This window comes from Antrostomus carolinensis, unplaced genomic scaffold (assembly GCF_000700745.2).
Source record: "Antrostomus carolinensis isolate BGI_N321 unplaced genomic scaffold, ASM70074v2 scaffold16760, whole genome shotgun sequence".
Lineage (NCBI taxonomy): Eukaryota > Metazoa > Chordata > Aves > Caprimulgiformes > Caprimulgidae > Antrostomus > Antrostomus carolinensis.
The window spans coordinates 1-25,291 of record NW_010287900.1 but is presented as its reverse complement, the minus strand read 5'-3'; the positions used below and the strand labels follow the sequence as shown (position 1 = coordinate 25,291).

The 25,291-nt window shown below is 33.9% G+C and overlaps 1 protein-coding gene across 1 annotated transcript in view; it reads left to right on the top strand.

Moving 5' to 3' along the window:
• Positions 1 to 25,137, top strand: part of DNAH7 (dynein axonemal heavy chain 7) — a gene marked incomplete at both ends in the record, with an annotated part of 79,614 nt that extends 54,477 nt beyond the window's left edge. Inside the window, 13 exons of the mRNA XM_029084215.1 lie at positions 763 to 918; positions 2,558 to 2,726; positions 5,072 to 5,198; positions 6,068 to 6,287; positions 7,154 to 8,026; positions 8,719 to 8,948; positions 10,020 to 10,350; positions 13,796 to 14,142; positions 15,413 to 15,593; positions 16,599 to 16,784; positions 18,916 to 19,079; positions 23,868 to 24,022; positions 24,926 to 25,137. Of these exons, the coding sequence (XP_028940048.1) occupies positions 763 to 918; positions 2,558 to 2,726; positions 5,072 to 5,198; positions 6,068 to 6,287; positions 7,154 to 8,026; positions 8,719 to 8,948; positions 10,020 to 10,350; positions 13,796 to 14,142; positions 15,413 to 15,593; positions 16,599 to 16,784; positions 18,916 to 19,079; positions 23,868 to 24,022; positions 24,926 to 25,137 (3,351 nt within the window). The remainder of the gene's footprint in view (positions 1 to 762; positions 919 to 2,557; positions 2,727 to 5,071; positions 5,199 to 6,067; positions 6,288 to 7,153; positions 8,027 to 8,718; positions 8,949 to 10,019; positions 10,351 to 13,795; positions 14,143 to 15,412; positions 15,594 to 16,598; positions 16,785 to 18,915; positions 19,080 to 23,867; positions 24,023 to 24,925) is intronic.
• Positions 25,138 to 25,291: the final 154 nt, after the last annotated feature.

The window sequence follows — 25,291 nt, the reverse complement described above, 5'->3', positions numbered from 1 at the left end:
TGAAAAGACTATATAGTCTGAAAGGTCCCAGCAATGTTGATAGAGATTAGACTACTCATTAGAGACATTACTTTATATGCAATAATGCTCTGTAGCAACTGCTGGAAGCATGGAAGGGTATCTTCAAGCAGTTGAAAGCAGACTTTCAACTGCTCACATATGGGTAAGAAATGAGTACCATTCACTCTTGAAATGCTGACTTAGATCCATATTTCCCCCAGAGGTTAAATTGCATCTAACATGAGGGACTTTGGAAGGTAGTTAGCATTATAAAATACTACCAATGTCTGTGGTAAAGCTTATCTTTAGATATTCTTGCTATGCCCTTATATGCCTGGGAACACTTCAAAACTAGGCATAAATATTTGGACCTGTTGATACTTTTGCAGATTGTGTGTGGATTATTATAGGCAATATATATCAACTCTAATTAGTCCTATGAAGTATCATGTGTGCAAAATATTAACATACTGAATTTGTATAATATAGTAGGTAGGATTTTTTTGATAAAATGTGAAAATGTTTATATCGGAGGTAGAAATTTTTCTCTGATAAATGAAGTTTATTGTGTGTTGAATATTAGAATATTAGTTTATCTGGTGAAATACGATTACTAGAGTTCTCTTAGAGATAAATTACTATTTTATCATTTAAATGAATAAAAATGGTACAAAAATGTCTCTCTGTTTGATTGCTGAAGTAATACAATATCTTATTATCTATGTATATAGCTTAACTTTCTCCTCTTCACAATCCTTACAGAATTTTCTTTTAAATAATTTGGATAAAGAAGTCTACAAGCCACTGTTCATTAACTTTTCAGCACAAACTACAGCAGCTCAGACTCAGAATATTATAATGTCCAAGTTGGACAAAAGGAGAAGAGGAATTTTTGGACCTCCTCTTGGGAAAAGAATGGTAACTGATATATTTCTGTTTGTAAATAAGTTTTTAAATGCAAACAAATATGTAAATGCTTTATTTTCTCAACTGATCACAGGTGATATCAAGAAAAGTTGCTCAACTGAAATAAACTGTCAGAGTTCTAAATCTTCTAATTTATATCTTCATGTTTCTCTTCTTTCTCCCTTATCCCCGTAATATCCATCCTGTTTTAATCAACAGAAGAAAATATGATATATAATATGATTTGAATTAACTGTGAACAGCATTGTCATACTTCCCCCTCCATATTTTGTGATAATTGCCTTAGAGATAAGAGTTTGTCAGTGTTTAAACCCAGCCGGCAACTAAGCACTACACAGCTGCTTGCTCACTCCCCCACTATCTCCTATTAAAGGAGGTTTTGAATATTTTATGTTGTTTTTACTGATGCCTCCCAAACCCTTAAAGAGCAGTGACCTATGAGTGCTCAGAAGCTTGAGGATATTGGAGTAGACCTCTTTTTCTTTTTTTTCCTTCAGTGAGCAAATCCTTTTCTCCTCTGTCCAGAAGAGTTGCAATGAGATTGTAAATTTAAATCTTAAGGAGTTTCTATTATATTTTTTTTTCCAACCCAGATTAAGGAAAAATTTACCTTTTAAGAAAATTTAACAATTATTATGTTTAAAATGCAGAGGTAGATGTGCATGATTTAATACTGGTACTTTTAGGATGCCTATAGACTTTTTGTATTTGCAGCCTTGGTTTTTTTTTTCTCATTTTCAGTATTTCCTAGCTATTATTTAATAAACACTTGTTATAAAGAGCAAAATGTGTTAATGTTACAAGTTCCTCAAGAAAGTATTATTTAAAATGTTTTAAGGTATTCCCCTGCAAGCTATTCTTTTAAGATGTATTTTAGCCCAATCTTAAAAATGTATGAGATACTTTGAAGGGATAGATTTTTGCCTTGGTCTGTATTAGTTGAGAACTCTTCAAACCATTTCAGTATATTGCCCAAATTGCAGTGCTAAATAATATACAAGGCCCATGATTTAACCTGTTTTTCTTTTGACCAAATTTCTACTCTATATCAGTTAGAGAATAAGAAGAAATGGGGATAAAATGCATAAATGTGTTTCTAGAACTTGCATCAGTTGCATTAGGTTGGTTGTGTGAAGATGTTTCCTGATCAGCATTGGCCTATACTTTAGGAACAATGGTTCCAAGAAAGATGTAATGTTTAATAGATTTAAAACAGAACCATAGTCTCACTGACGTTTGAGATGTTTGTGGGTCTTCTCAACTCCATCTTTTTTCCCAAGAAAAGCCATGTAAATAGCACAGTAATGTTTAAATAGCAAGTACTAGTTTAATTACCATTAAATACACTCAGAAATAAGAAGAGAAGCACAGTTTTTCTTTCCTCTGTAGATGTTTTCTAGTGGATTTAGAGTGGTACAGTTACTTCTTGAGTTTGATTTTTTAGCTCAGCAGCAACTCCATTGAAAGCTTAGGGCTGCTTTTCAAAAAAACATGTATTTATGTGTTTTATTTCCATTAATTTTAATGGGAGTGAATTGATATGCAGTGTTTCCAGAATCAAATGAAATGGTGGCATATATTTGGAAAAATAAATAAATAAAAGCAAAATCCTTTATGTTTTTCTTTTCAGGTTGTATTTGTAGATGATGTTAATATGCCTGCACGAGAGGTCTATGGTGCTCAACCACCTGTTGAATTACTACGACAGTGGTTAGATCACTGGAATTGGTATGACCTTAAAGACTGCTCAGTGATTAAACTTGTAGATGTTCAGATTGTGTGTGCAATGGGACCACCAGGTAAGAGATGTGTCTTATATGCTTTTTTCTGTTTCTTTGGTTTACAAAAGCTGAATGATTATTGATGCATAATTTTATAATTTGGGTCTTTATGGCTAGGGATAGAACTTGAGTAACCCTTTCCTTGCAGGAAACATGAACACCAGTCATAGTAGAGTGCTTGAGAAGTAGCAGAGAGACTACACAAGCCTACCAGGAAGAAATGTGCTTTTCAGAAAGACAAGAAAGTATCTACAAAGTATTTATGAAAACTCTTTGGTCTAATGAGACCCTCCATTGGCCTTCAGTCAATTTTGTTTTCCTTCAAAACTTTTCTAAATATCATTAAGTGATGTTTTTAAGCAGATAAACTTCACTTGGGAAAAAAAAAAGTAGTAAAGCATATGGTGTAAAGAGATCATTATATTTCTGATAGCCTGCATACACATTGACTATATGAGCTATTTAGTTAAAAAAATTGAATCTGCCATATTTTAGTTAAAAATGAGTAGAGTTGTTTACATACACACGAACATACTAGTGAACCTTCTCCACTGATACTACTTTTGTGTTTGGAATGGTGAGGCATGCCCATGGGATAGGGGTCCACTGCTCTTTCACCTGTCTGGTTTCCTAAAGAAGCAAAACGGCTTCTTGCAGTCATTTTAAATTAGAGGTAGCGTTCATCCACAGTTAAAAGCACTTGATCTAAGTATCAGTCTATGGAATAACTGCACAGAAGGAAACTGTAAAAGAATTTTAAAATCTTACATCTTCATTTTTCCTAAAGCTTAAGTAAAGTCATGATTTTTGCTATGTTCTGACATAACTGCATGTTAGGGTTGTTGTTTATTTGTAGGGGTTTTTGGGGTTTTTTGGGCAGGGGGTGTTTTTTTGGTTGTTTTGGGGTTTTTGTTGTTGTTGTGTTTTTAACATCAGAAATAGCTAAATCTTGGAGGTGCTTTTTCTGTAAAGCATTCCTTTATGCTATGTTACTGTTCAGGGTGATAGTGTAGAAGTGACTTTCAACTGCTCTGAAATGGGGTCAAATTTGCCTTTCCCAGGAGATGTTTGTAGCTAGTTTTGTTCCAGTACTTTTATGGTTGAATGGTGAAAAATGGACTGATCAAATGTACAAGTTATGGTCCTAACTGTTTGTGTCAAATATCACAATTCAGTGTCAGACTGAAGAATTTACTTTAGTAGATTTGTATAGGGAGCTATTTCAAGAACTCACAAAATTATGTTCTTTCCGGCCTGTGTTTATTTTTTTTTCTCCTAATAAGAAATGAAAATGCAAAGCCTGTACTTGTATATAGTACTATTGAAGCAAATATAAAACTATTTAAAGAACATTAAAAGCTATTTTGTTAAAATTAGGTTTAAAATTTGTATTAGGAAAGGATTCTCTTTTGGGTAAAATTAGTATTTATATCCCAATACTTGTGTAATTTTGCCATCAGTGCACATGTAAACTTCAAGAAGCATTGTAAACTACTGTGTCTGAGAGATGACCTTAGTTGGGGTAGAAGGAAGTAGGATGAATAACTGGCCTATCTAGCATAAAGTGCTGAGATTCCTCAGCAGATACTGGTAATGCATACACAGTTAAATATGGACAATCGCTAGTTCTGCGTGCAGTCTCAGGTGGCTGAAAGGTAAACAGCTCCAGGCCAGGAGTATCTTAGTTTCATTAGTGCAGGATCATGCCTGAGCTGAAGTCAGATGTTTTAAAAGAACTTACCATGCTAATTTGGTTGCCCTTAGCTATGCTTCTGATTTTAGGGATGGAGATTGCCCACTTTCCAGCTACTTTTTTCCACTTTTCTGCTATAAGAAGGTTGAACACACTATGCAGCAGCTTAAACCCGAATTCCAAAAAGAAGGAGGAAGTATCCAATAAATTTCTGGTTTGCATCCCCCTTATTTCCATACATAGTTTCATTGTCCAAATCAAAATCTAGTCATAAAAACTACTAACGTTAGAACTGGAAAAAAAAAATAAATTTAATAAAGTATGCGGTATTACTTGTAGAGGCTTCTTTCACTGGAATGCTTTGGAAATCAAGAACATGTGCTTAGATTTTATAATAAAAGTTTTATAACAGAAACATAGTTAAAATAGTGTCAAATGTATCTATCTGTAATTTGATAATCTGGATTTTTGCAGACTATTGGTTACAGGAGAACACACTGACACTGAACTGTATGTTCCTTTCATTAGGTTTATGACAAGGTGTGGTACTTTTCAGTGTGAGCCTGCTAGCTGAATCAAAGATGAATATTAGAAAAAAAATTGCTAGGATTTTACTATTTTGTTTTAAAATTTTCTGTTACTTATAGCATTGATGCTTTCTAATATTTAGGTGGCGGTCGAAACCCAGTAACACCACGATTCTTGCGACACTTCAATACAGTTACTATTAATGAGTTTGATGATGAATCCATGTACACAATTTTTTCTCGAATCTTAGACTGGCATCTAACAGCATGGTAAGTGACCTCTTATTGGTAAGTGACCTATGTATTGGAAAATATCAAAGTCATTGTTTAAATTATGGTACTAGGAAATCTCCAAGATATGTTTGTAGGATGCTGCTCTTGAAAATAAATTATAATCTTTTACATCCTGTGCCTTTTGAGTTATTCATTATGCCACAGAAGTAGGGCTCATCTTAAAATACTCCAGTGGTAAAGTTCTTGTTCTGAAGTGTTCTGAAGATGTTTAGATCAGCTGAGACTAATTCAGTTAGTTGAGATATTACTGTAATACAGTATTCTTTGATGTATGATAAAGAATAATAGAATTTAGTTATTATTCAAAGAATAGAACTGGAAACTGCTCTTTAATTTCCTTTGGTTACTCTTTGGCCTTTCACCACTGCATAGTTTTTAATTCCATCATTAGGAATGGACTTCAACTTTCACTGTCTTTTTGACAGTTAAACCCCAAAAATGCTCACATTCTCTTTCCAGCCCAAGTCTGTGATTTGACAGCTTCTGAGCCTTTGAGGTAGAGAGGTCCCAGGAAACAGCAAGGGCTATTTGAGCTGACTTACCTGTTACTGCTGTTTGTCGTAAAAATGAGCGGGGGGAAAGGGTATAATTAGCTGTCTAACGTGGCTAAATTTGTCAGCATGTTCCACAGTTACTAGATTAGATTTGCAGAGTTAATCTGTTAATCCAGTGAGAGAACTAAGATTTGTAAAACTGCCTGTGAGGAAGTATAATCATAGAACTTAAAAATTTGCATGAACTTAAGTAAATCAGTGTACATATACAATATTATTTATTAATTCACACGCTAGTATGATGGAATTATGAGGATCATTCTGTTCTTACGACCTTTTATAATTTATCAGTTACAGCTTTCCATCACAATATGTAGAACTGACTCCGCAAATTATCAATGGAACCATGCATATATATAAAGAAAGTATGAAGAATCTACTTCCTACCCCAGCGAAATCTCACTATTTGTTCAATCTCCGTGATTTTTCACGTGTTATTCAAGGTGTTTGCCTGTCAAGGCCTGAAACAACAGAATCTGCAGGAGTTATAAAACGCCTCTGGGTTCATGAGGTAAATTACCTAATACTAAGAAAGGATATTTATTATAAATAAGAAAAAGATGTGGATTTGTGTATTAATCTTTTTGTATTGCCATCTCCTATTAGCTAATAGATGTGAATTGGTATTACACTAATGAGAAAGGATTTTGTAAACTGTATGGGTAGAGGAAATCAGACTTTTTCAAAGTATGAGTCATATTGTAGTAAACAAGTTGATTGTTGATACCTTCACTTTCATGTGATTATGGAGCCTCTGTTTGTTGCTTTGAATGCCTGCACAGTCCTTTCCATTTCTTCCATCCTTTCTCCAAAAAAACAGAATCAACAGTGAGAGGAACAGCAAGTAGTAGTCCTGGGTGACTGGAAAGGAACAACAGTAACTTTTGAAGTGTTTTTCTAAAAATTTCTTACAATTCTCTAAGGATGAAGGATGTTCAGACTTCCAGGCAATCTATTCATGTTCTTTACTATCTTTTTCAGGAAAAACATCTTCTAATATCCAGCTGCAGTCTTCTTTCTTGAAATACAAACACATACCTTGTCCTCTCTAGCTGTAGTGGAGAGACCAACATGATCCCTTCCTCTTTAAAGCAGCCTTTTGTACATTTATGTAATAATATTTATAAATTTATATGTATGTGTGTATATGTATTTCCATATGAATTTTCACTTTTATTCAGAAGTAATATTATTGAGCTCAACTGTTCAAATTAATTCTAAGTATCTATTTTGGTTTTTTTTTCTGTATAGCAAAGTTTAAGACAGTTTATATTTTAAAGCCTTTTTTAGAATTTTGTTTGTTTAATCTTGTTTAAAAGAAGTATAAATTCAAGAGCAGAATCAACTATTACAAGAACTATTTTTTTTATTATACAGGTTCTTAGAGTGTATTATGATCGCTTGGTGGATAATCCTGACCGGGCTTGGCTTGTTGGATTTATCCAAGAAGTAGTGAAAAATGACTTACATGAAGACTTTCACGAACTTTTCCAGCATCTGGATTTCAACAATGATGGCAGAGTGGAAGAAGATGACTTACGTAGCTTAATGTTTTGTGATTTTCATGACCCTAAGAGAGAGGACACTAAATACAGGGAGATTAGCAATGTGGATCAATTGAGATTAATTGTAGAGAGTCAACTTGAAGAGTTCAATAACACGAGCAAAAAGCCAATGCAGCTTGTCTTGTTCCGATTTGCTATAGAACATATTTGTCGAATTTCCCGTATTCTGAAACAGCCTCGCAGCCATGCCCTCCTTGTTGGTGTTGGAGGTAGTGGTCGACAGTCTCTTACTCGATTGGCAGCATATATGGCTGAATACAACCTTTTTCAGGTTGAAATAACAAAAAGTTATGGTGTCAATGAGTGGCATAAAGACTTAAAAGTCATATTAAGAAAATCTACTGAAGGGGAAATGCAAGGAGTTTTCTTGTTCACAGATACACAGATTAAAAAGGAGTCATTCTTAGAAGACATTAACAACTTACTAAATGCAGGTGAAGTGCCAAACCTCTTTGCAGTAGATGAGAAACAAGAAATTTGTGAACAAATGCGTCAAATAGATCGCCAACGGGACAGGGCAAAACAGACAGATGGCAGTCCTGTAGCTCTTTTTAACATGTTTGTTGATCGCTGCCGAGATCAGCTTCATATAGTACTGGCAATGAGTCCCATTGGAGATGCTTTCCGTAATCGCCTTCGTAAATTTCCAGCTCTTGTCAACTGCTGCACACTAGACTGGTTTCAGGTAAAAACAAAACTTTTGTTGGGCTTGTTATTCTAATGGAAATGCAATACAAGCATGACTTCAACCATTTTTATAGCAAGTAATTATCTTTGGTCAAGTTAGCAGTGAAAAATACTTTGAATTTTCTTAGTGTTGTGTTTTAAATTGTTTACACCATTAGAACTGTTCTGACTGTAATAAAGGCCAATAAAGGCTGAATGCAAAATCACCAAGAAAATAACTGTCTTCATTGTGGTATAAGAGTATAATTGAATGAACATAATACTGTAGACGTTACAGATTTAAATATGTAGTTTTTTTCTTCTATTACCAGGACCACCAGAGCCTAGAGTGCCAAAAAAGTTTGTAATGGAAATATTCAGGCATCTTTTTAATGTAGAGCACCAGATTTTTCCCCACTACTTTGCAGTAAAACTATATTCTATCTGAGTGTTATGTGCAAAAGACCTTAGAATATTTAAGATGTAGAATTTAATCATATGGAGAATCAGAGGAACTTAAATCAAGTTTTAAAACATAGTAGTCTATCTTTAAAAGTTACTTTGAAGAGGAAGAGCAGAGACAGTTTACACACACATATGGACATACTGAAAATGCGAAATTTTCCTTTTTGTAACAGTATTTCTACTGGATGAAATAAGACAGGGGGCTTGAACTGAATTCTGAAGCAGATATTTATTAATTTGTTTTAGACATGGCCTGAAGATGCATTAGAAGCTGTTGCCTCTCGCTTTTTGGAAGATGTCGAAATGTCAGAAGAAACTCGAAGTGGGTGTATTGAGATGTGCAAAAGCTTTCATATGTCTACCATTGTTTTATCTGACTTATACCATACAGAGCTTCAAAGATGGAACTATGTTACACCTACTTCATACTTGGAATTGATCTCCACTTTTAAAAGTCTACTTGAAAAGAAACGCACGTAAGGATTTATTATGTGAGCTTTTCTAGGGGAACTCAAGTTCACCAAGAATATTATTTTCTGTGTCTTATAGTTAATCTGCACAAAACAAGTAACTTTTTTTTTTAGTTAATTTAAATTAACAGAATGGTAGATAGATAGATAAAATATACTCTTAGGACACATGCTTCCTTAGTGGACAAAAAGTCTAACTTGATGCTCTCAAAATATACTTACATTAGACCACTTCTAATGCTCCTGGTGATGTTGCTATATATTGGTTATGTATATTATGCTACCAGAGTAATTAATGCAGCCTGCTTTCTCTGTGGTTCTCTGGAGGATGGAGGGAAGATGACATCTGGGTAACCAGCTTCCAAGGTGCCATTGGCTTGCTAACAGGGTTCAGCTGTGCTGTGCCTGTGCACGTGCACATCTGTTCTATTTTTGTAGCTGGTGAGGGAAAGTTCCTTTTTTTCTTTTTTTCCCCCCTCCTAATTGATAAAACACTACCATAACAATTAAGACAAGTGCTTGATTTGATCAGCAGGCTGTGTGAAACACTGCATGCAGCAAGAAATTCCAGGAATAAAGAAATACAGTTTTGAATGCAGTGATCCAATGCCTTTGGAATTTCTTGATTCTGACAGTGTTGGCTGTCCCCAGATCCATTCACATTCTGCTACTGAAGTGATTTTCCCAATTATATTAATCCTATTTCAGTCTCATCTCAACTAATAATCTTCACTAGTATATCCCCATCTCCTCCCTCTCATTTTCTTGTCCATTACTACTGTGCCATCTTGATTTTGTTGCTTCTGCCAACAAAGCCGCAGAAGCTTAACAATCACTTATTTACCTATAAGTGATCACTTATTTATCTATATCCCAATCTCTGAATATACCTGATAGAATATTTCAAGACTATGGCTCAAGTAATCCCTGCTATGTTTACTCTTTGTTGAGTAAATAAAACAAGATTGGCAGAGCATTTGATTATTCAGAGTAGTGAGTTTGGAGAATGGATCCCAATGAATGAAGTGATCGAGTACTGATAACATATCTTTATAATAATGTACTTTTTATTTTCAGTAAGGTGATGAAAATGAAAAGAAGATACGAAGTTGGCTTGGAGAAATTGGACTCTGCTGCATCTCAAGTAGCCTTGATGCAGTCTGAGCTGGAGGCTCTGCAACCTCAGTTACGGGAAGCTAGCAAGCAGGTTGATGAGATGATGGTCGTTATACAAAAAGAATCTTTGGAAGTAGCTAAAACTGAAAAAGTTGTGAAAGCTGATGAAGCAGTGGCAAATGAACAGGCTATGGCTGCAAAAGCCATCAAAGATGAATGTGATGCTGACTTAGCACAAGCCATGCCTCATTTAGAAAGTGCTCTGGCTGCCCTCGACACTCTTACTCCGCAGGTATGGCTAACAATGCATATTTATGCACTGGAGAGGCATTCAGATACAAACAACCATGGAATATTTGCCTTCTCAGATTTGACATACTTACACAGTTTTATAATTTAGAAACTTATTGAAATCTTTCAGCTTTAAAAAGCAAAATGCTATTCTGTCTTTATTTTCCAGTGAAAAAGCTATACTGCTAAATTTTGATGGACTACAAGATCAAATATTATTCTTGACATTTAAAAATCCATAGTTATAAAAATATTTTGACTCAACAATTGAGAAGCTAGAAAATGTGTGCTTTTTACTTTCTTATTCAGAACCTGCCAGTCTGTCAACTAATAGTTTTATATTCAGTCTTTCAGATGCTAGAAGTTGAGGTTGAAATTCTATGTCTCTCTGTTAGGGGACCACTCTTCATAAGAGTATGACAGTGGAGGCAGCCACCTTTGATTTTATGGATGTTCAGGTTTTCTTTGCCTGGATAATGGTTTTCTCATTTTGGGATGAAAAGAAGTCTCCCAAATTGTAAGAGTGAGGATGGACTATATGGTCCAGCTATTGTTGCCGAAATAAAGATTTTCAAAAACTTTCAAGAAAACCTCCTTAGATAGAAACTAGATGACTTATTAGCTACAGCTATTGGTTGGTATCAAAAGTTTTAGATTCTGGTATTGTCAGATCATTGGCATGCTTTGTGAAAATAGTAGATGGCTACTTAATCACTTCAAGGCAAGTGTATTATACTTGTGAATGACAAGACAAGATCGAGGCTTTGAAGGCTAATGAAGTAATACTTCATCTGCTGCCAATGATTAGTCTATCCAAGAAGGGAATATTATAATACAAGAGGAAAAAAATGTAGTGGGAACTTCCAAGGGTTTAAAGATAGTTAAATAGCATGATGAACACAAAAAAAATCTGTGTGTAGGAGAGCTTAGAGTACCTGTACAGGACTCTTGGTTTTGATTCACCCTTCGCCCTGGCCACCTCTGATGGAAAGCAGAGCAGGGGACACATTACAAATTATGCCCATAAAGCTATGTACATAAATGTGCAGATTCACTGCTTTGTTTGGACAAAGAGACATACGTAATTCAGTACTGCTGAAATGAGTATCTAAAGTCAGAAGGAACTGTGTACCTCATGTGGCTCATTGTTCAGCAAGGATTAGAGAAAGTATAACAATTTTAAGTGTTATTTTGCTGTTGGCATCTAAGTTTTGCAGCAATATGCATACGAAAATACTGAAATTTAGAACTAGGAAGCGACCTCTGGAAGTTATCTTCTTCCACTTGTGTTCTGTTCCACTTTACACAGTTATAATTGCAAAGATTTTCCTGGTGTTTACTGTTACAAGATTAACAGTACATTACAACTCATTACAACTTCACCTTGTTTTCTGTCCTTCTCCCTGTGGGCATGGTTCTTTATCTTTTATGTGGCTAAAGGCTGTACTCGCTGATCTCACCACTCCCAGTTTTCTGCACACTAAGTCATCACTATTCTTTTCGTCTTTTCTCATAAATCAAAAGGGCTTTTCTGGTTATTCTTTCTAGACCTTCTCCATATGTTCACTTCATGTGCATTGCCCAAAGTTGAACATGGTATTTCAGCTGTAGTTTCACTGGATGCTGTGTGGAGTAGAGGAGGATTATTGACACGTGTAGTTTGTCTTTCATGCTAACAACTATATAATTTCCTGAAAATCACTATTTGTAATAATTGCTTTCCCTTTTTTTTCCCTCTGTTTGTTCTACTATACTTTTTAATTTCTCAAATTTATCAAGATTTTTATTTCCTTTTTTCTACTCCAGTGTATTTGCATTTACTCTCAACTTTCTATCGGTTGGAAATTTAATAAACATATTCTCTTTTCCATCATTCATTGCATAGGTCTGGACCTTTGTGACCTTGGTCGAATCTTTGCTGTGTTTTGACAGTGTTCTCAAATGTGCTGTCACCTACTCACAGTTAATATTTTAGAGACATCAGATGCAAAGAACATTTAACGTTTTGACTCTGTACGTTATTTACTCGTATTTCACCCTTTTCACTAAGTACCTAGCCAGTACTTTTCTTGCTATTACTGTAGTCATAAAATTTTTCTTGTTATACTTAATATTACTTTTAATCTCATCTTAGTTTGAGTTTAAAATAGTGTCTTTAAAATAGTCTCCTATTCTGCTTACAACTCTTGGTTGTATTAAGTCAATTTGTGTTTGTCCTTAGTTTTGTTTCGTGGAATGGCTGGTTAACTTTGATTGTTTTTCCTCTCCAAGGACTTCCTTTCCTGAAGATCCCATCAGCCAGTTTTCCAGCTTCCTCATTAAAATACCCTGGCTTTATTAACTTGCTGTTGTTTCCCGCTCCTGAACACTTGTGTGGTTACAAAATTAACATCCCTAGAACTCAAAAGATACCTCTTTCTAAATTGCCAAGGTTTTAGACCTCAAAGAAACCATGGGCAAGCTCTCAAAAGTCTAACACTAATTGGCAAAATACACATGACGATCTAGAAATCTTTTAATTTATTGGACTATGTATTCTCTGAGAAGAGCTGTTCGAAAGAATATTTTAATTTCAATGCAGTTATTCTTTGGGAAGAGTAAGAGACATTCTCCATAAATCTTTAGTTTACAAACTCTTGCTTAATTAGTTTTACATATATGTGTAGAAGTGTTTCATTCTTTTCGATTATCGTTCTATATTTGCAGTTAAAACTTTACTTATTAATTTCTTGCTATTTCTTATCATTTCAGTATTTCTTACCTAATAGTTTTCTTCCTTTTAGCTGCCTCTTCCCTCATTCAGCTTACTCTGGGAGTTTAATAACTGACCAGAATAATAATTGATTTATTTTCTGTACTTGAAGAGCATAGACCTTTAGTTCTGGGTTGAAGGCAGCTTTTACCTTGTTATCTTAAATCTATGAATGCACTGCTGATGTGGTCGGTAAGCTTGGAAGTATTGTGTTATAGCCTGAACTGGAGGCTAGAGCGTAATGCTGGAACATCTGAACTCCCATAACTGAGGTGCAATGCTCACTACTGAATTAGGAGCAGAAAAAGTACAACTTAAAATGAGTTACAGATAAGATTTTTTTTTTTTTTTGTCTCCTCTAAACTGATTGTTGACTAGATTTCAGATATTTTTGTTTAGATGTCAGTGTTAGTTTAATCTGTATAGCACCTTAAAGAAAGGACTAAAAAGAATGGATTTTTTTTAATTTTGATTTTTTTTTTCAAAAAGAAAATGAGATCTATGTGTACGGACTATGCAGGCCTGTGCTATGAAATGGAGATCATAGCATATTTAAAAATACCAAGTATGAGAATAGCAAATGCATATAAAAATATTATGGTGCCATAAAAATTGTCATTATTTCTATTGTAACAGAAGAATTAATCCACTTATGTTCAGAGCTCTAAAGGTATTTTTTAATTATTATTTTAAGGATATTACAGTGGTTAAATCCATGAAGAGTCCTCCTGCTGGTGTCAAGCTTGCAATGGAAGCTATATGCATCCTTAAAGGCATTAAGGCAGACAGGATTCCAGATCCATCAGGTTCTGGAAAAAAAATTGAGGATTTCTGGGGTCCTGCTAAGAGACTTCTGGGTGACATAAAGTTTCTTCAGTCTCTTCATGAATATGACAAGGATAACATTCCCCCAGCTTACATGGCTATCATAAGAAAACAGTATCTTACAAATCCTGAGTTTGTACCAGACAAGATTCGAAATGCTTCTACGGCAGCAGAGGGTCTGTGCAAATGGGTCATAGCCATGGAGTTTTATGATACGTAAGTATGTATGGAAAAAAAAAAGTTAAAATAAATTTGATTAAAGAAATCAGTTTATTTTCACACCAAAAGAGATATGAAATTACTTCTTACTAGTGGGAAACCTGTGCAAACAAGCAGTCATAAAGATCCATTCATGTAAGATACCTGATGTTATGGTATAGAGCCCGATTTTCCATGCTGAGTTTTACTGAGAAGGTGTGGGAGCAACAGTCTGTTCAGCTAGCAAATAAAGTTAACTTCCTTTTAGTGTTGCACAAAATGGAGCAATTATTGAAATGTCTTTGGAAGTTTCTGATAGTCATATCAAGCCTGAAGGATATTTTTTTGTTAGACATTGTATTTGATGCAGTGAAAAGTGTGCTTATTTTTCATGCTATCTCCTAATTTGAAACATGGGGAACTCACATTTAATAGTAAATCAGCACTGGGTGACTAAGCTCCAACTTGCAGTTTGAAAGTTGAGTCATGGTAGGTAGTGCATGCCTTCATTTGAGAGGATATTTTGTTACTCAACTAAAATACTAGTAAATGCGTACTTGGTAAGAGTTCTCAGTTTGAGAACAACTTTTCACGTTACAAGTACAAATTGTTAGAGAGAAAATTAACTAAAAAGGTAGACTTTAAAGGAGATGGCAACTTATACCAGTATGAGAGAGGATTAATTAATTATGAGATAAATACTTGTAAAATACCATTTCAGTTGAGCAGAGAGACTTTCTAGCATATTTTCTTGCTGCTTGTTTTTGGAAAGATAAACAATACGTTTTCAGTTATATGATGTTACTTCCAATATTCTCCTCACAAAAATATCTGTGTAAAAGATTGAAATCCTGAAAATTGGAAAATAGATCCTTGGATGTGAAAAGCTGTTAATTATTTATTTCATTTTGTGTACACAGTTGGCTGTATGTGTGTATACAGTGTCTGTGTTATTTAATATATATATGATTATTTGTGTGTTTCTAATGGCACAAATCCATAATGGATTTGAAATTGTGGTCAGTTAGACACAGTCTGTAGGCATAACCCTTTTTGCTTTTAATTGTTACCTTTTATTACAGAAAAAAATTGCAGAAACTGCATAAATGAGTCGGTATCAGCACAGAAACAACTAATTGTCTTCAGATATAGAATTATGAAACAGAATGCATGAGCTACTGGGTTGCTGAGGTTTTCCTTTGTCTTTCCTATGTTAATTTTTTCAGTAGTAACCCTGCAGTGAGGTTGTGTCTTTAGGATGTTTAATTTATTCTTTGACTTTATTTAGAGTGACAAAAAATGTTGCACCCAAAAAGCTAAAGTTGAATCAAGCTGAAGAAAAATTAAATATTGCTATGGATAGTCTAAGAAAGAAACAAGCAGACCTTAAGGAAGTTCAAGACAAACTGGCTGTACTTCAGCAGACACTGGAATCCAAGAAACAAGAGAAGGCTGACCTGGAAAATCAGGTATATGATGCAAAAGATGAACTATTGTTCTACTGAAATCCAAAAAATTATTTAAAATTTGCTTCTTTGTCAAATGGTATTTTTCCTATTAACTGCCAATATGTTGAACAAGCTGTACTTTTAGATAACCACCTTTTTATTTTGGTATATTGGTCCTGAAGTTATAAATGGGCAAAGCATGGGGAATAAATGCTTTAAAGTAATAGAAAATGTAGATGTTATGAATTTACCAACTGCTAGCCCTCTCTTACATCCTCACTCATATCTGCTTTCTTGTGAGGAGATAAATTTACAATGAGTATACTAAGAGTTGATTCATCCATTAACTTGCAAGTCAGTACATTTAAAGTTTTGAAAATTTATTTATGCCTTCTGTGCTAGTGCAATTTTGAGAATGTTTCTGGTAAACTCTGTACCTGACTGTTAAAGTGTTGTTATGTGTGAAGAAATAGGCAATGTTTAGAAGATGGTATTATTTTTTTTTAAGGTTTGCAGTACGTAATCTTGAACTTTTTTTACAAAAATAGTATCAGAATTTGAAATGGAGTCTTAATTCCTGTCTGTAGTTAAAGTCAGGTCTTTGTGTGTTTCTTCTGCATCCTGATATGGTTTGGAAGTAAAAGGGGAGGGATAAACTACAAAAGCAGTTTGTTACTGTGGTGTAAATTGGCTGCTATAGTTACCAGAAGAGAGGGAGGATTGTAAGAGCAGCAAGAGTTGGCATAATTTTCCTCCTCCATCCCATGGTTGAAATGGGTCTCTACTTAGATAGTAAAGAATTCTAATAGAGCTTTATCCTTAACTGAATAGACTTTATTGTGCTGGTACTGAGATTCTTTTGTTCTTCAAACATTTCTATTATAATAAGGTGGTGTTTTCTTTCTGTTTAATTAAATTACTCAAGACAACAGCTGCAAAGGGAAATAATCCTTGAATGCTTTTAATATTTGTAAAATGTCTTTAAAGAGATGATTTGATATAATACACTTTTTTTTTTATTCTGAGGTTGACTTATGCAGCAAAAAACTACAGCGAGCAGAACAACTGATTGGTGGTCTTGGGGGCGAGAAATCTCGCTGGCATGAGACTGCTTTGAAGCTGGGAAGGCAGTACATCAATTTGACTGGAGATATACTTATTTCATCTGGAATTGTAGCTTACCTAGGAGCCTTTACGTCCAGCTACAGACAAGTAATTCATACAGTGATTTTTATCTCTGTGTTTCGTAATAATCTAAATTGTATTAATTTTACTTCTAATACAAAGTTTATATTTTTAAATTCAGTTTTCATAGAATTCAGAAGTGGAACTGAAACTGTATTGTAGGATTTTGAGTTTTGTTTAAAAGACTCTTGTGGGGAATTTTTCCTTCATTCTACTATAAAGTACTTGTTGCTGTGAAAAGCACGGAGTCCTTTGGTTGCTTTTCTTCTCTAAAGCAATTGCCAGTAACTTTATACCACATGGCTCTGGTTACTTCTATTCCATTCAATGGCTAAATTATCGTTAACTTGAAAGAAAACAGAGTTAGCTTCTATTTCAGCAGCAGCACAATTAAGCAAGTTCTGAAAGAGGAATAATTCTGTACAAAAAGAGATGAAGATACAATAGGTCAATAACACAGCAGATTTGTGCCTGTAACTCTTAGTGAAATAAACAGAAGTTCTGAATACAAGAAGATTCTGACATGGCAGCTGATTTTAGATATAACAATTTTTGCATGTCAAAATATCCCTGACTTGGAAGGTTTTTGAACACCAAAACCTGGCACTGAATTAAAAATTAATTAATGTCCATTTCTTTTGAAAATGAGGTCCAGGATATCAAAAATTGCTAAAAATCGAGAGGGGGGAAAAAAAAAAATCAGTGTACCTCATCTGAACATAGAATTTTGATATAATCTGAATTTCCACTTTTCCTTCAAATAGACTTAATTTATCCATTTTTCTTTAGAAATTTTGTATTGTTTTTTCAAACAATTATTTTATTCATAATGTCCATGTGCCGTTACTATTTTAAAACTTTATAGAGTGTGAGTGTATGGTATGAGTATTTATAGTGTAAATAAACAGTCAACAGTTTTTACAATTCTGAATTATGTAATTTTGAGTTTTCTCTTTTATGCCTGTAACTGGCATTGTGCATAACATTATGTCCGGGTAGGTAGGAGTACTCTTGTTGAAACATCTTAAGGGGTGCTGAACTGTATTCCAGGCAAGTGTAGATAACAGGTTCTGATTATATTCATAAAAGGTAGAGACATCTGCATGATTTTTCATGAAAAATGAATACATAGTGACTAAATCCGAAAAGTTTAGTGTAATTTAATTCTCTCTGACTGCATGCTTTCATTCTCTGTGCAACAGTAGATATGGATTCCTGGTTGCTCATTCTTACTCTCATGATTGTGCAGACACATATTAGTTAAGTATCTTTTTCAGAAATTGTTGGATAGCATAATCACTTTTGTGCAGTTCTTAATTTCATCTGCTCTGCTGCTACATAATTTTTCCACTGCAGTTTTCATAATAGAAAAAGTTACAATATCTCTTGATATACAAACTTTGCTTTATGCAAATTGATGAATCCTCTGTGAATGTCTCTAGCCCTTAGACCATTTCCTTTAGCACTGCATTTCTGAGTTTTGTTGCTTGAGGCTTTGCCAACCCTTTTTAGTTTAGAATACTACAGCATATTTCTTTGACATTATACATAGCTTTCATACAAGATTGTGCCTTTCATCTGAACGTGCTATTTCTATACATTCTCCTTCTTTAGAAGTATTCTTCCTAGTGGAATTTGCCTTTTGGTTTACATATTTAAAGGTGTGTGTCTTCATTATTATTATGCACCATACAGACATGTATAGTTTACACAACTGTAGGGAGTTAGATGATACAGAGAATAGTAAAAAGCAACTCTGATTGTTACGTTGTTCAATTTGGTTAAGTCCTGACAAGTGCTCCTGATGTGTGTTCTGAGAGTTAAATAATGAAGTTTGTTTGTTTCAGTTAGAATACGTTCATTTGTTCTACACTCATTTTATGCTATAGAAATCTACTGCAGAATGATAAATAAAATCATACCAAGGCTCTGACCAAATAAACTTATATTTCATACATAAAAATCACTTACAAAGGCTTTTTTAGAGACATTTTTAGACATTTTATACAGAAGGATGAGTTTCTTTTTATTTGAAGATATACTGATCTTGTATATAGCAAGTGTTACAGGAAATGGGTTGAAAAATCCATTTTTTAATAGTTTGAAAATGTTGTGAATTGACAGAACTTCAATTGATATTTGTTCTCTTCTTACCTAGGTGCAAACTAAAGAGTGGGCATTGCTATGTAAAACAAAAGACATTCCTTGTTCTGATGATTTTTCCTTAACAAATACCTTGGGAGAACCAGTGGAAATCAGAACTTGGAATATTGCTGGACTACCTTCTGACATGTTTTCTATTGATAATGGCATCATTATCTCGTAAGTAAAAAGAAAAAAAAAAAAGAAAAAATTATAATGAATAATTTTCATTAAAATAGCTTCTTACAACATGCTTTTCAGTTATTATTTCTATAGACAGTTTTTTCAGTTTAACAACCAGAGTTATAAATTACTGTAATGTTTAAATTTAAAAGAAATACCAATAATACTTTTTAACTTTACAATGTCAAGTTTCTAAATCTGTGAATTCACTCCTTTCCTTTTTAACTCCTATGGATTGCTATAATGATACTTTCCTTCACCTCCCTGCCTTCCCTGTTTTGGTTTTGGGTTTTTTTTTTTTTGTTGTTGTTGGTGGTTTTTTTTTTGGTTGTTGTTTTGGTTTGGTTTGGGGGGGTTTGTTTGTTTTGTTTTTTTTTTGGTTTTTTTTTTGTTTGTTTTTTTTTAACAAACATGCTGCAGACTGCATACTTCAGGAATAGAATTTTAAATACTATTGGTGTAGTATAATCAGTAGATATGGAAATAATTCTCCTTTAAAAAACTAAAGCTCTTTAATTTTAAAGAAATACGCTAGCATCAGTTGCTGCCAAGTGGTGTTTCTGCAGAGCTACTCAAGATTATTTTGCTAATCTTTCTATGAGGGTCACACAATTTTTGCCTAAGGTGGCACTGGAAATACTATAGATGACATCTTGATTACTTGTCTATAAACAGTTTCACAGTTTATGTTGCCAACTGCTAGGAGATTTTAACATGCAGGCTTGTAACATATTTAGTGTGTGAAGCCCTGATGTTTTGGAAGTGTTTGTACACTGATGAGCTGAATCTCTATTTTGCTAGGGCACAGTAACAAAACAAGAAAAGAAGGCCCATATATATCTTCTACTGAAGGCATTAAGGGAGGTACAAAAAGATAGAATGGAGAGAACTTCTGGTCTCCTTTCTTACAGAGGCTGATCCAAACAATACACTCCTGACAGTTTCTTTCTCCATTTCTTACCTTTTATTCTATGTACTTCTAAACCGCTTTAACAAGAAAAAGTGGGATAAGCCTTTCCTGCAATAACCTCTGATTTCAGAAAGGTGTGCTTTCACATCACTTCAAGCAGTTGGGAGTTTGATATGTGTCTTCCTCATTCATTAGATAGTTTTAGGTATTGTATGAAAGGTGAAAAGGTGTATCCGTACTGACAGTGTGGAGTCTGTTTTCTTTAGGGCCTCATTCCCCTAGTTACCAGACTGGTCATTCCTAGGGTTCCTTCTGGAGCAGAACCACCTGGTGTATTCCTAGACAAAAGCTAAGAGAGCTTTGATTTTTGGGTTAGCGTAGGGACCTCTTTAGTAGGCACTATGAATGGGGTGCCACAAAGTCTTCTTTGCACCTGGTCCAGTCCTCAGCTTTAAAAACAAATTACTAAGAAGTGAATTCATAGTAGAGACTTGATTACATCTCTGATGTGCTGGAATTTACAAAATAATATATAGAGTGAAAAGCTTGGGAGTAGCAATTGTAGCTTCCTGTTGTAATGTGGTTAATATGATAATAGTCTTATCACAACTTGAAGAAAGTTCTGATAAGAAAAGAAGGATTTATTTTTCATTTTGAAATCCCCTTTAAAAAAAAAATTCCCTTTTGTAATAAAATACTTTGAATTTATTGAATGATACACTGATCCAAAACATTTTTTAAAATTCTGCATATTTAAAGGTATTCTCATTCTTAATTGAAAAGTGAAACAAATTCTGAAATCCCAAAATTCCTCCTAGAAGGAAAATATGGATCCCATGAACTCTAATATTCTTTCACTTTTAAGATGATTCTACATTCTTATGTGGTATTCTAATACGTGCACATCTGTGTCTCACCTCAGTCACTAGAATTATGTTTGTCTGGGCAGAGTTCATCTGGTATACATCAATGTCACAATCAGCACAAACGTCAGTGATTTGTATGACAACATGTCACATGGGAACTGACCATGTTAATATTTTAACATCTAGAAATATCTACAGCTCACTAGTGATCAGCTTTAGATTAATGTGCCTACTGATGACTGAGATACCTGTAGCACGGGTAGTTTTGTTAAATACAGAGCTGAGTGCTTACAATACGCTAAGCTTTGTGACCTTGTGTAAGCAGTTATAATTTTCATTTGGACTTGTGTTTGTTCTGACCGTGAACAAAGAACCTCTCAGTTCTGTCCAGTATGCTTGCTAATGCATGGCTACTGACTTTTAGCTTTTAGGTTTTGTTCTTACCACAGCTGAAGCTGAATTGACTGTGAAACAATGTTGCTTTAACTAGTTTTCTGTTTGTGATTGCTACCCATCTACTTCATGTCTGTTGGTTCTCTTTTCTGTATAAGGAACAAATAATTCTTATAATTCTTTTCCATGGCCAGGTTAATGGGTGTTATGTCTGTGATAACATGCACCTAACATTTATGCATCGTTTTTACCATATGCTACTGCAGAAACTTGCTAATACCAATCTTTGATTCTTGCTGCTGTTTACATGAAAATTCTTCTCACTGTTTCAGGAGTTTAATGTTGTATAGCACTAGTGAATGGATACTTCTTTTACTATAGAGTGAATGTTAGGCTTTCACTTATAACTGAAATGGTATTTTATTGGGCTAACTTTTAGAAGCATATTTGTGTGGATAATACTTCCGTTTTGGCAATTGGATAGGTGACAAAGCACAAAATGAAACATAAGAAAAATAATGCAGTAGCTAAAGAATCTTGGCATACTTTCATTTGAGTTTAAAAATTGGCATTGATTGTACTTTTGGAAGCAAAACTACTTACTAAAGTTAGAGGATATATGCTGGGATTATGAATGTATATGTAACTTTTAAAAGTAATTACTGTATTAATAATTCAATCACTTGAGCTAAACAGTTGACTAATGTTAATTAATTCAGTGCTTCTACAGTACATCCTAACACTTCGCTTTCATAAAGCTTTGATCAAAATTCTCTTTGAACTAATGAAAAGATGATTAGCATTTTAGAACTAAATGATAGCTCCTAATTTGGAAATGTGAGCTAGAATCTACCTCAAGTTGATGATATATATTATGCCTGTAGTAATGAGTTTATGGCTAGATTAATTTTATATTAAGATCCTAGGAACTATAAAAAATGCAACTCAAGCTTTTGTAACAACAAATTTTTTAAAAAGCAGAATTAGAGAGTTATTCAAGGATAATTTGCAAGCATATACAATGTCTGCCTATGCATCCCCATCAGTAAAGAAGTATTTTATCATTGATGAAAGCTATGTGTGTTTGGCTGTTATTAGAGAACCATTCTTTAGTTATTCAGTCTTAAGTATTTCATGGTAAGTCTGAAATTAATATGTGAATGAAACTTGGAAGTAATTAGGAAAAAAAATTACATACTATAGGTTTTGGTGGAGAATTTATCAGATCTTAAATTCCTGTTCTAAAATAAGAACAAGCAAAATTATTATGAGCAAATTACATAAATATTGTCTGTTTTAGAATGTGCGTAATATGTAAGTTTACTGTGTTCAGTTTACAGTTGCTGTATCACCTTGTATCATGTTACACTTAAAATCACCTGTCTGTATATACCTTGGGTCTCCCTTTGGGTTCTCATAAACAACTGAACCAACTAGCAATTTGTGAGGTCAGCAACTCTTTCAGTACATTTTGGATCCTTTGGTGAACACTGTTACTGTGAGGTTGTCTTCTAATATTGATGATGCTACTGCCTCATCTGACATGTTGAGATTTCAAATCCTCTGTTTGCTTCTCTAGGCCTACTGTGTTACCAAATTCCTCCTTATCTGTGTTTATCAAATTATTCAAAATACTTGAAACTTTACAAAGCATTTAACTTTCATTTACATTTAATTTTCTTAATGTCTACTTTGATATTGTGCTGTCCTGGTGAATTACAAATGCATTTCCTGAATCTCTCAATGCATTTTACCTTTCAAAGCTTTCTTCCTTCCTGGGTAGGCTGGACAGGGTCCCTTCCAAATTACCCATTTTCCTAAATCATTCTACATGGGGGAAGGAAGCCATCCTCCAGCTGGTGAATGGTGACTCCCAAGTCCAATTTGTGATCCATAAACACAGAAGGAACCTCTGTAGCATCCCATGTATAATCTCAGGCTACTGCCACACGTGTTACATTTCTCTTCCAAAACTTTGCTCCTAAACTTCTGCTTTCTTGCTTCCACAATCTCCATTTTCAGTCCAAAGAACCTAAGGCGCTTGTGCTCCCTAACTCCATATGTATTCCATCTTCTAGGCAATCACATTTATTTGGGCACATCTTACTGTGCAGAGATTCTGCAAGCAGGATCAGTCATGATTTCTAAGTACAGATTTTCTTTTTTTTTTTTCCAAAGGTAGATACCTTTTAATCTGTTTATATATTTCCCTTTATACTAACTAAAAATGTCTCTTTAATGGAAAATTCTATTAGTTTTCACTTGAAAATGATCACTTATACACATGACTATTAAAGCTGTTAAAAATTTCAGAACTTTTTTATTTCAAAAGTGTTATAAAATTCAGCGTGATTAAACTTTCTAGGAAGTAAGAAGTCTTATTCTAAGTACTTTCTTTGAAAGATAAAAATTATTTTTTTGCAGAGAACTTCAAGATTAATCTATCTCCTGTTAAATTCATCAAGAGTTATACCTGAGTATGTGCCTACTACCATTTCATACTGATGCACTTTTGTTTTAATGACAAAAGGGAATAAATTGCTTTATGAAGTACTTTGAGGTAAACGTTTGAAGAGCTTATATTTCAGTTTTAACAGTTTGTATTTTTCCCTTCAGTAATGCAAGAAGATGGCCTCTGATGATAGATCCTCAGGGTCAAGCAAACAAATGGATAAAGAATATGGAAAAAGCCAATAATTTGCATATAATCAAACTCAGTGACCCTCAGTTCGTTACAACACTGGAAAATTGCATTCAGTTTGGCAGTCCTGGTAGGTTAATGACTAATGAAACTGTAAATTACAGAAGAACCTGGAGGGGGCACAATTAGCTAAAAAATGGAACTCTAGTGACTATTGAATGTTCTCATAGTTAAGGAAAACAGAAATTTTTTTCTGTTTTTTCTGTTTTTTCTACTATAGTAATTGAAGTACTCATGCCAGGTTATAAGATACTTCTTAGCACAATATAATTATAATACTAATTTTAATTTGTATATTTTAATTGCTTTTATGAGATTTGCTATTTCTTTGTTTTCATGTTACAATAATTTTATTTCTAAAAAGTAACATTTTTATTTGGCTTTTCAAGAGTATAAATACCAGGTTGCTAGGCTGTGATCATTAATGATTCTTGTATTCTCTGTAGTATCTTTATTGCAAGTAGTCTTATTCCCCTCAAATAGAAATATATTAATTAAATACATAGTGACTACTCTAGCTATTTTTCAATGGCTAACGTGACTACAAGTAAAGAAATTGATTGTTTATTCTCCATTATTTGTTTCTTGATTTTGACAATCTCATATGCTTACATTGAAAATTGAAGCAGACTCAGTTATCTAAAATTGTGTCCATGGCATATGGCATTTAATTTGTTGAAATTTTCCTTTTTAAAAATAGTAGCCTTAAACTGCTGTTCTAAGCCATTGGCAGCAGTAATAAAGACAGCATTTTAGTTGCTTTTTTGCAAATTGATATAATATTAAAAAGAAATTAAAGGTTGATTTTTTGATTAGCTGAATACGGTAGAAAACATTCTTAAATCTAGATATTGCTCAATATTTTTATTGTTTGCACACTGTAAGTACACATTATACATATGTATTCTGAAGAACAGTCAAGCAGTAATATAAATGCCAAGAAAGTCCTGCTAATTCTTATGTTATTTTGAAGTGCTACTGGAGAATATTGGAGAAGAACTTGATCCCATCCTAGAGCCACTTTTGCTCAAACAGACATTTAAGCAGTCGGGGAGTATATGCATTTGCCTTGGAGACTCCACTATCGAGTATGCTCCTGAATTCCGCTTTTATATTACAACTAAGATGAGAAATCCACATTATCTTCCTGAAACTTCTGTTAAGGTAAGAATTTTGAAAATGAATGTGCAACTCTGTTTGAATTTTAAAATGATTAATGATTCCTTGGCTAAAACGAGGGAAGAATTTCTGGAATATGATTGTTCCTCCTCCCCTGCTCACATTGGGTTGGTTTTTTTTTGGGGTGGAGGTTTTTTGTTGTTGTTGTTTGTTTGTTTTT